The 12,297-nt window shown below is 42.1% G+C and overlaps 1 protein-coding gene across 1 annotated transcript in view; it reads right to left on the bottom strand.

The window, feature by feature from the left end:
- Positions 1–4,623: 4,623 nt before the first annotated feature.
- The window catches only part of LOC121581991 (ras-related protein Rab-3C), a 66,959-nt gene continuing 59,285 nt past the window's right edge, over positions 4,624–12,297 (bottom strand). Inside the window, exons 4-5 of the mRNA XM_041897476.2 lie at positions 9,308–9,432; positions 4,624–8,588 (exon numbers count right to left, since the gene is read on the bottom strand). Coding sequence (XP_041753410.1) covers positions 8,398–8,588; positions 9,308–9,432 — 316 coding nt within the window. The 3' untranslated portion in view covers positions 4,624–8,397. The remainder of the gene's footprint in view (positions 8,589–9,307; positions 9,433–12,297) is intronic.

Genomic DNA, 12,297 nt, shown 5'->3' on the forward strand with positions numbered 1-12,297 from the left:
TTATGTTTGGAGGAAAAAGGGGATGACTTGCAAGCCGAAGAACACCATTCCAACCGTGAAGCACGTGGGTGGCAGCATCATGCTGTGGGGGTGCTTTGCTGCAGGAGGGACTGGTGCACTTCACAAAATAGATGGCATCAAGAGGAAGGAAAATGATGTGGATATATTGAAGCAACATCTCAAGACAAAGTTCAAGTTAAAGCTTGGTCGCAAATGGGTCTTCCAAATGGACAATGACCCCAAGCATACTTCCAAAGTTGTGGCAAAATGGCTTAAGGACAACAAAGTCAAGGTATTGGAGTGGCCATCACAAAGCCCTGACCTCAATCCTAAAGAAAATGTGTGGGCAGAACTGAAAAAGCATGTGGGAGCAAGGAGGCCTACAAACCTGACCCAGTTACACCAGCTCTGTCAGGAGGAATGGGCCAAAATTCACCAAACTTATTGTGGAAAGCTTGTGGAAGGCTACCCAAAATATTTGACCCAAGTTAAACAATTTAAAGGCAATGCTACCAAATACTAATTGAGTGTATGTAAACTTCTGACCCACTGGGAATGTGATGAAAGAAATAAAAAGCTGAAATAAATCATTCTCTCTACTATTATTCTGACATTTAACATTCTTAAAATAAAGTGGTGATCCTAACTGACCTAAAACATGGAATTTTTACAAGGATTAAATGTCAGGAATTGTGAAAAACTGAGTTTAAATGTATTTGGCGAAGGTGTATGTAAACTTCTGACTTCAACTGTAACTCAGTTCTAGAATGTTGTCATTGATGAGAATGAATCTAAAAATCTATTGACATTCAGAATAAGACTTTGTTTAGACATCCAGCCTGTATTGTAGTTTCATGACCAGAGACAAATCTTCAGAGGCACAGTATTTATTTATTCAGAGTGGTCCCATGTAGCTCAGTTGGTAGAGCATGGCGCTTGCAACGCCAGGGTTGTGGGTTCGTTTCCCACGGGGGGCCAGTGTGAAAATGTATGCACTCACTAACTGTAAGTCGCTCTGGATAAGAGCGTCTGCTAAATGACTAAAATGTTTTAAAAAATACATGCATTCACACAGTCTAGATTTATAGGATCCTTCCCACTATATGATAGGATATGCCAAGTGATAAAATCCCAAGTTATCAATTAATAGTGTATGGAAAAACTGCACTTGTCCTCGTGAAAATTACAGTTTATTAAATATTCTACAGCTGTAATGTCATCAATCAAATCGAACTTGATTTATATAGAACATTTCTTACAACGAATGCATTTCAAGGTGTTCAAAGTCATGCATTGAAAGGCATGTGGCACTTAACATCCTTCCTCTTGGCAGGTCTCTATAGGTGACCAGGGGATTCTCTCTACCACATGTGAATGCCTCTGTGGAGCTCATAAGTGTAGCCATGCAGCCTATTTTGGCGGTTTACAATATAGGGAGTACGGATGTAGAATGTGAGTGGAGGAAGCCAGCCGTGCCCAACCAAGTGCAGTCAGTGGAGGACCTGTACCTGGCCGAAGACTACAACCCTCTGTCCCGAGAGCCCACAGAGGAAATCTTCAGTGGCTAAGGAACCGTCTCCAGGGCAGATTCAGTGGAATGGCATGTCTCCTTGAACCTGATCCAAAACAACCGCTACCCTCCCTGTCATCCCTGTCTGTACCGGACATTGTTAAAAAATAAGTGCACCTGGGGCATGCAGGCATCCTGGCTGGCATGGTGCTGTCGGTGGAGCAGCAGGAGGCTGTACGGCAGGCACCAACCACAACTGGCACACCATGAGGAGAGGGAGGTTGACAGCCAGCAATTATGGAACAGTGGTTAAGGCCAAGCGGGTTACTCCGTTGCTGCTAAAAAGGGTCCTCAGATCAGTCATTGGATGGGGTGTTGTCTGTAAAGTGGGGCCCAGATAATGAAGAGGAGGACATCAAGGCATTCTAAATGACTACAGGGATGGATGTGCAGGAGTCAGGGCTTTGGGTCACAGGGTCTGGGATCCTGAGTGCCACACTGGATGGTCTGGTGGACACCACAGCAGTGGTGGAGGTCAAGTGTCCCTATGATACAAGGGACCTTACCATTGAAGAGGAAGTGAAGTTGAAGGATTTCTATATCAAGGAGGGAGGGTCTTACCGCCTCTGTGAAGACCATCCTTACTGGCACCAGCTCCAAGGTCAGCTCCACATCACTGGAAGGGACACCTGCTTCTTCGTTGTGTGGACCACCAAAGCATCCATCACCATCCCCATCAGCGTGACGACCTCTGGCAGACTCATATTACTCCTCCTGTCAGCACCTGTTTTCAGGGAAGCCAATGGTCCAAAAATATTCCACATAGTTCATACACACACACTAGGCTCCCAGTATAGGTTATATTGCATACAAGTTTTGCTCAAAGCAGCCAACTAATGTAAAGTAGTTAACGTAAGTTCATTTACAAAGGCTGGTCTGAGTGCATCACCTCAGTTTCATTCAGTAGTACAACACAATTCACATCGCATTTTATCATGGGCACAGTGGGAATTTATATCTGAGATGTTTAAATGATGTCTTACCCCCAGACTGAGAGAGTACATGACTTCCAGCAGATCTCCTTGCTGAGGGTAGCGTTGATCATGCACTGCTTCTCGTGGGGTGAGCCTGATGTTCCGCATGTCACGCCTCATATCTAAAACATGGGGAAAAGGGGACATAGAGTAAAAAAATGTATGCATCTACAAATCCAATGTTTTACACAATATTCTATCATATCCTGTGGTCCTCTGTAGCTCAGCTGGCAGAGCACGGCGCTTGTAACGCCAAGGTAGTGGGTTCGATCCCCGGGACCACCCATACACAAAAATGTATGCACGCATGACTGTAAGTCGCTTTGGATAAAAGCGTCTGCTAAATGGCATATTATTATTTATATTTGATGAGTTACTGACCTGTTCGTCCACAGGCTCGATCTGCTGTAGTCTCCACAACCAGATCACACTGGTACAGAATGTCCATGCACCAGTTGGCCTGAGGGATGCACTCCTATTGGACTGGAAAACAAATAGTAATTTAGTTAGTGGTGGGTATTTTTTAAATGCTGTACCACCATCTTTATATGGACAGAAAATGCATTGTTTTCATACTCTACACCTAATTCTCACGTCTCATCGTTTGTTCTGGTTTCCCAATCAACAGTCTGGATCTTCCTCTTCTGCCATGGTGGATGAGCTACCTTTTCTGGTAAATACAGGCCCGTTTCTCTTTCCCACTGGAAAATGGCAGCTACAGACCCGAGTGTTGTCACTGGGTTTCCGGTCCGCCCATCTGAAAGACAAAAAAAAAACAAGGTACTTTTACTAGCTAGCTAAGTTGATTACTAAAACGGTAACATCTATATTAAAATACCATAACCCACAGACTTGACTATAGTAACGGTAAAATAGACTGGGCTTTAGTCTATCTGCACATCTGAAATCCTACTATGTGGATGGGACATTTCTGCTGGGATGGAGGAATTATCTGGAATGCTCAACTAGATGATCAGGACAGTCTAGGGTACTATTTGCCTGAAGAGGTGAAGTATTGTGATGAGCTATATGACTGTACTTCTGATTCTAATTCTCAAGAGGAAAGTTAAAACCCTCAGCCGTGAGGTCACTGAGGAGGACCAACAGTGATAGGGGGATGTGAGGTCACTGGGGAGGACCAACTGTGATAGGGGGATGTGAGGTCACTGGGGAGGACCAACAGTGATAGGGGGATCGTCTGAAAGGGACTGACATGCAGGGAGGAAACGTAATGATTTTGGGCACTGGCCAGCAGACCACGATTTCTACATCAGGTCTTAAATCTGTGGCATGCGATGTTTGTAAAGGCAAAATTTCACTGATGTGTCAGGCTAGTTTGGCACGTGCGTTGTACACGTAACTACGGTGGTTATCTAGCAAAGTTTCATACTCACATAGCTAACCACAGATCTTTGACCTAACCAAAATTGCTTGTTAGCAGCTAGCAAACAGGGCTTACCTTATCACATGGCTCCAGTGATGCCTCTCGCTTACAGAGGTCGGAAAATGATAAAATGCATGTGTGCTTATCGGAGTAGTGGTTACAATCCGGTACATAGCACAGAACCATATTTGCTTCTGATCGACAGAGTCCTAAGGTTAGCTAGTTCACTACAAAGGCCAAAATTCAAGTAATTTAAAAATGCTATGGTAGCTAGCTAGGTAATTTGAAAAATGCTAAAAAAAAAAAAAAGAACACACGAGAAATACACTATCAATTATTTACACGAGAAACTAAAAATACTATAATATCTACTTGCTAGGTTACTTGCTAATTGTTGATAAGTTTGCATGGAGAAATGTGCCTTGAGGGATGAGGTCAAAGCTTGCGACAAGATGTGTAGTATTATGACTGTACTGTGGCAAGAATATAGAAAGAATATGGTATAGGGAGGTACATTGCTTTCTTTCTTTTTTCTCCAGCAGATGGCAGACTTACAGTGCCGGTGAAGCAAAGAAACCATCTGGGTAACCATCTGGGTATGTCAGACATTTTTCTTTCCCCAATCTTGAAACCATTGAAATGACAAACTGCAATAATATTTATTATAACAAACTGCCCAAAAAATTCCACAAGAATACAATTGGTATATTTTTATTGGCATCTTGAAAACACCTGTGTAATACATCATGTCACACACACATACACAAAAGCTAAATATCCAGCTCATGAGTAGTTCATACAAGGAAAATAGAATAGGTCACTATAACAGTACAATGATGTATTATCAGTTTAGGTCCATCTGAAGACTCAAAGAGATACAGCAGACATTTTCTGTTATAAGAAAGCTATTATACAAATCAAGAATTCAAAGAAACCACTTGACTTCTTTTTACCAGACACGTCATTGACACATTTTATTACTATCAGTGTGTCTCTACAGCTGAAGAGATGGTCCAATTCAAACACTCCGAGCTACAGTACAGACATGTTGAGAACATATCCCATAGGGCGGCGCACAATTGGCCCCAGCGTCGTCCGGTTTTGGCCGGTGTAGGCCGTCATTGTAAATAAGAATTTGTTCTTAACTGACTTGCCTAGTTAAATAAAGGTTAAATAAAAATTGAATAAAAATATGAAAGAACAAAAGGAGAAAATGAGATTTAGCAGTTGTATGGTGAAATTTGTGAGAGGCTTTTGAGGGTTGTTCAACGCTTGAATTCTAATTCTGTTAGGCTACACAGAGGAAAGGTCCCAGAGAATATTGGTGAGGTGAGCAGCTGGCGTTACGCTTGAACAGATGCGACGGCAGAATAGGGCAGGCTAGGATCTCAAAACTGGCTTCTCCACGTCCACAAAGCAGGAAATGCCAGACCGAGGAACAGCGCACCACAAACAATTGTTTCAAAGAGGTAAAGGGAAAGTGACCTGCTGTCAAGGACACCATACTGTACATAGTAGAGTGGCAATTAACCTAAGAGGGGTCAAGGGGTCAACATTTGATCATAAGTGTGTTATCATTAGAGCCCCTGGTGTACAGCGAAGTACGCTGTTTCTCTTTTTGTGTGTTATCATGAATGGAATGACAATGCCGTTTATGACTTATTAAATAACAAAGGGTAAAGTGACCTGTTATTAACCAGTTTTTCTCGTTTCTGTCCATACTGCATATACCGTAGTAAGGCTTAATCTCTGTCTTGATGTTTCACAGAAGCTGAACAGACGACAACACTTCAATATCTTGGGACCCACATACTAAGAGGGCTGTTCTTACTGCACCAGAAAACACAATATAAAGCTCTACACACGCTGAAGTCTAAAACAACAAATTGTATATATTTCATCAAGGAGGTGGATTAATGTACAAGGGGAGGCATCCAATCACACACATAGCATTCTCTCTCATTCACACGTACATCATTCTCTCTGCCACTTTGTCGACAACTGTTTTGGTAGCAAAACCATCTAGAGAGCTTTCCGTCTTTAGATGACAGTGTTGACATTGTGAGAAAACGACTTGGCTTTCTGACAGGCTGCATGTTCTCACTATAATACGTCAGAATTGTGTATTCACAATCATGCCCACTGGGGTTCAGTTGGGAAGACATCGGAACTTGCTTTCTCTTGTTCCACTATTAGGACGCGTCTTAAGTTTTCTGCTACAAAAGTAGGAGACTTTCCACTATGCCCCCCGGCCAATTTAACCCCTACTCACACACCACTCGTAAAAGGCAAAGGAATTCAATCCTAACAGTTATGCATGGCACAGACAGATGGCTATTCACAGAGAAACAGGCTTTTTAAAATATTGCACTTATTGGCCCATTGCACCTCAAGACGAGACCTGAGGGTGCACAAATACAATAGAATAAGTATACCGATATAGATATATAGAAATAGATCTGGCACAACGTCATGCAAGTGTGCCGCAGAAAATGCAACGATTCATAGGCTGTCCATTTCACAAGTGCAACAATCGATTGCAGCATTTTCTGCAAGACAATATTTGGCATGACACTTGGTCTAGCTAACAGTAACATGCCCTTTTTAACAAAATAATCCCACAACACCTAAAAACAGCTTCCTTTCTATTTGTTTTCTAGTACATTGGCACGTAGGGGTCCATTTAGGATAACTGTCTCTGGTTTTTTCAAGGGAACTTTTCTAGAACTATTTAAAAAAAAGTAATGAATAATCTAACTGAGAAGTAAAACATTACTACAAGCTCCAGTAAATGAATGGTGAATAATGTCAGAAGGAGTGTCTCTTTGAAGGGCGGCGAATAAAAAGTATTTGAGGAGAAGTCCAGAGAATGAGATGGTATGAATTATGGAAGTGGCTCCTTATTTATAATCCTGTAGTCAAGTCAGGTCAGACTGTTGAAATATTGATGCCGTGACTCACTTCCCTGAAATAGTTGTCTGGGACCCCTCCTTGGTTTCTCTGTACGTCTCACAGTGTCTCTCAACCTTTATTGTTCCAGGAACTGGCGTTATTATGTGCTTTCTGCCGTTAATTTAGGACCATTTCATTAACAGTTGCAGCACTGGACCTAGCACTGCAGTACGGAACCCATTTGAGGACATCCGTTGTAAGCCCAGACTGAAACCTACGGCTGACAACTGAGGATGAGCTACAATGGATTCCGCACTGCAGAAATTATTAGGTCTCAGTTACTGCAGATTACTGACCAGTTGGCAGTATTACACAGACCATTGCTCGTACATAGATATAACATTGAGAAACACATCAGAAACTGTTCTCTGCACTCACAGGTGCATACTGTTTTCAAACAGCAGTCATCGGAGTAGTAATTATACCACTTTACAGCCACATTAAATGTACCACTTGTTTAATAAAGTAAACTGTTAAATACCACGCAGGTATTATTGTGATGACTACCTACCTATACTACAATATAGTACTGTACAAGTTAGCATTAGACAACTGTTATACTATGGCAGCTAATCCATTGTCACTGAACAAACTACTTTATTAATATCCTGAGAATAAAGCCATGCATCTGTCTAACCACAGATAATCACATTGGTTCTAACCACAGATAATCACATTGGTTCTAACCACAGATAATCACATTGGTTCTAACCACAGATAATCACATTGGTTCTAACCACAGATAATCACATTGGTTCTAACCACAGATAATCACATTGGTTCTAACCACAGATAATCACATTGGTTCTTACCACAGATAATCACATTGGTTCTAACCACAGATAATCACATTGGTTTCATATATCTAGTGTGGCGATGTAAAAATATGAAACAATACACAAACAACTAACTATGGCAAGAGATTTTGAAAGGCATCACTTTCGCAAGGTAGGTAATAATTTGTTACGGTAATGTTCAATGCTTAACAGTGGCACTAGCGCACACACACACACACACACACACACACACACACACACACACACTGTAGGAATAGGGGAGGGAGGAAATACAGGATATGCAAGAGGGAAATGGCAACTTAACCATACACAGATCATGATGTCATTGACAGAGCATTCCATAAACCACACACAATATTTTCTCTGGTTAATATAGTATATACGAGATCCTGTATTTATGTTTTTATATAAATAAATAGATAAATAAACCGACTGATGTGGAATTACTGATTAATGGTCATGACATACTGACATGGCATTACTGTACATGTCTATTTGTCAGTTTTGTGAATATACAACATGATGAGTCAGCCAACTTGAAACACACAAACAATCTGAAAAAATGTACTAGGCACATCAGAAATGTTTAATCCATGAGACTAAGTCAGATATGAAGAATAATACAATGAAAGGTATTACAGATCCACCTAAGGGATTATACAATATTTTGGCAATCTCATACGTCTTAGATTGTTGTTATTGTTGTTGTCATTTTCCTGGTTAACAACCGCAGTTGGGCTGCTGCAAGGGAGGGGGGTTGTCAGTTAGCCTAGCGTTGGGCGTTCCTGTGGTGACAGCCGGGTCAGTCTCTAAACTGTCGGACATCTTGTCGCAGATGAGGTCGACGAGACGCTCAAATGTTTGTTTTACGTTGACATTGTCCTTGGCACTCGTCTCGAAGAACTCAAACCCTGAGAGATAGAAAGGGTCAGGCAGAGAAGTGAGATATCAGGGTTTTGGCTATGTGTGTGTGTCTGTGTGTGTGTGTGTCTCTGTGTGTGTCTCTGTGTGTGTGTCTATGTGTGTGTGTGCATATTCAGTGACCTATTCGAGAATATTTGGATATGTATTATTCTATTGCTTCACAGATTTCTTCCCCTTCTATGCGCTTTTCACCAATCAGAAAGAGGCTGAATGAGGTGCTGTTCTGGAGTGTATCAGCCAATTAGAAGTGTTTAATTATGGCCTAGCGATAGAGGAGCCTAGTGAAGGCTCTAATGAATAATACACGACAGAGGGATAACTTCCTTGGACTTCCGGACTAGGTTATGGGACGTGTACTAGATCCCTTTCTTGAAATTCCTGATTCTATTTTTGGACCTTCCAGATCTCTTTTTTTGCACACTCAGATTACCTTTTTGGACCCTCCTCAAATAACCCAGTAAAAAGTTTGTAAAGTTATCATTAAAAGTTTACCATCAAATATTACATTAAATTGATTCAGACTGAATCTCAAATTTCTACAAAATTAGACATGCCAGCTTGGACTTTCTAATAAATGATCCACTGATATCAACACGTGACGTACCTGAGATATTTTAGTCAAACCTATTTCTCCAGCCAGTGTTTGTCCCTTTCTGAGTGTAGTGATTTGAGGGTGATATGACTGACAGTGTAGTTGTCCACTCACCAAGCTGTTCGGCCAGCATTCGACCACTATCCACTGACACCACCCTTTCCTCCTCCATGTCAGCCTTGTTCCCCGCCAGGATTACCTGGGCGTTGTCCCATGAGTACGTCTTAATCTGGGTGGACCTGGGATGGCACAGGACAGAGACATTCAATCATTGGATCTCCAAAATTCCCATACAATTCCCAAATTGAATTCCCGTACAATTCCCAAATTGAATTCCTAAATTCCAAAAGTTGCATTTCCAAACAATTCCAAAACAAATATAATTCTATACAAAGAAGGAACAGAACACTGTAGCTCAGTTGGTAGAGCATGGCGCTTGGAATGCCAAGATAGTGGGTTTGATTCCCGGGACAACCTGTACTTTAAATGGGTGCATGCGTGACCAAGTTGTTTTGGATAAAAGCGTCTGCTAAGTGGCATTGGGAAAGTATTCAGACCCCTTCACATTTTCTTATGTTACAGCCTTATTCTAAAATGGATTACATTCTTTTTCCCCCTCATCAATGTACACACAATACCCCACAATGACAAAGCAAAAACAGGTTTTTAGACATTTTTGCTAATTTATAAAAAAGAAAACTGAAATATCACATTTACATAAGTATTCAGACTCTTTACTCAGTACTTTGTTGAAGCACCTTTGGCAGCGATTACAGCCTCGAGTCTTCTTGGGTATGATGCTACAAGCTTGGCACACCTGTATTTGGGGAGTTTCTCCCATTCTTCTCTGCAGATCCTCTCAAGCTCTGTCAGGTTGGATGGGGAGCGTCACTGAACAGCTATTTTCAGGTCTCTCGTGAGATGTTCAAGTCCAGGCTCTGGCTGGTCCACTCAAGGACATTCAGAGACTTCTCCCGAAGCCACTCCTGCGTTGTCTTAGCTGTGTGCTAGGGTCGTTGTCCTGTTGGAGGGTGAACCTTTGCCCCAGCCTGACTAGTCTCCCAGTCCCTGCCGCTGAAAAACATCCCCACAGCATGATGCTGCCACCACCACGCTTCACTGTAGGGATGGTATTGTGCAGGTGATTAGCGGTGCCTGGTATCCTCCAGACGTGACACTTGGCATTCAGGTCAAAGAGTTCAATCTTGGTTTCATCAGACCAAAGAATCTTGTTTCTCATGGTCTGAGAGTCCTTTAGGTGCCTTTTGGCAAACTCCAAGCGGGTTGTCATGTGCCTTTTACTGAGGAGTGGCTTCCGTCTGGCCACTCTACCATAAAGGCCTGATTATTGGAGTGCTGCAGAGATGGTTGTCCTTCTGGAAGGTTCTCCCATCTCCACAGAGGAACTATGGAGGTCTGTCAGAGTGATCATCGGGTTCTTGGTCACCTCCCTGACTAAGGCTCTTCTCCCCCGATTGCTCAGTTTGGCCGGGCGGCCAGCTCTAGGAAGAGTCTTGGTGGTTCCAAAGTTCTTCCATTTAAGAATGATGGAGGCCACTGTGTTCTTGGGGACCTTCAATGCTGCATAAATGTTTCGGTACCCTTCCCCAGAACTGTGCCTCGACACAATCCTGTCTCGGTGCTCTACGGACAATTCCTTCGACCTCATGGCTTGGTTTTTGCTCTGACGTGCACTGTCAACTGTGGTTCCTTATATAGACAGATGTGTGCCTTTCCAAATCATGCCCAATCAATTGAATTGACCACAGGTGGACTCCAATCAAGTTGTAGAAACATCTCAAGGACGATCAATGGAAACAGGATGCACCTGAGCTCAATAGCAAAGTGTCTGAATACTTATGTAAATAAGGTATTTCTGTTATTTATTTTTAATACATTTGCAAAAATGTCTAAAAACCTGTTTTCGCTTTGTCATTATGGGGTATTGTGTGTAGATTGATGAGGAAAAAATGTTTGTTGAATCAATTTTTAGAATAAGGCTGTAACGTAACAAAATGTGGAAAAAGTGAAGGGTTTGGATTACTTTCCGAATGCATGTATGGTCCTCAGCTGGTAGAGCACGGCGCTTGTAACGCCAGGGTAGTGGGTTCGATCCCCGGGACCACCCATATACAAAAATATATGCACGCATGACTGTAAGTCGCTTTGGATAAAAGCGTCTGCTAAATGGCATATTATTATTATATTATTATGTATATATACACATATAAGAAAAGGGGCAGCATAGAATCAGATTTAAAGACGAGGACCTCATGTTGTCTAGTCTGTAACAGGTTACTTCAGGCTTGAAGATGTGGACCTCATGTTGTCTAGTCTGTAACAGGTTACTTCAGGTTTGAAGACGTGGACCTCATGTTGTCTAGTCTGTAATAGATTACTTCAAGGTTAAAGACGTGGACCTCATTTTGTCTAGTCTGTAACAGGTTACTTCAGGAGTGAAGACGTGGACCTCATGTTGTCTAGTCTGTAACAGGTTACTTCAGGCTTGAAGACGTGGACCTCATGTTGTCTAGTCTGTAATAGGTTACTTCAGGGTTGAAGACGTGGACCTAATGTTGTCTAGTCTGTAACAGGTTACTTCAGGGTTAAAGACGTGGACCTCATGTTGTCTAGTCTGTAACAGGTTACTTCAGGAGTGAAGACGTGGACCTCATGTTGTCTAGTCTGTAACAGGTTACTTCAGGTTTGAAGACGTGGACCTCATGTTGTCTAGTCTGTAACAGGTTACTTCAGGGTTGAAGACGTGGACCTCATGTTGTCTAGTCTGTAACAGGTTACTTCAGGGTTGAAGACGTGGACCTCATGTTGTCTAGTCTGTAACAGGTTACTCCAGTGACAATAACACTTGGGATGTTCCATGTTGACTGTTTCTGGTTCCCAGCATATTTCTGTTAGGTTAAGGATTATATTACCCCAACCTAGATTTCTCATTTTCAAGGTTTTCGTAAACTAATGCCCAGAGGACATTCTCTTCTGGTGGTGTCACAAAACCCCTTGGGAACCATATTGAAACATTCTTTGATGAAAAGGTTTAGTTATCTGGGCTAATGGTCCCTCAAGCCCAATAAAGGACATAGAACCTG

Source organism: Coregonus clupeaformis, chromosome 15 (genome assembly GCF_020615455.1).
Source record: "Coregonus clupeaformis isolate EN_2021a chromosome 15, ASM2061545v1, whole genome shotgun sequence".
Lineage (NCBI taxonomy): Eukaryota > Metazoa > Chordata > Actinopteri > Salmoniformes > Salmonidae > Coregonus > Coregonus clupeaformis.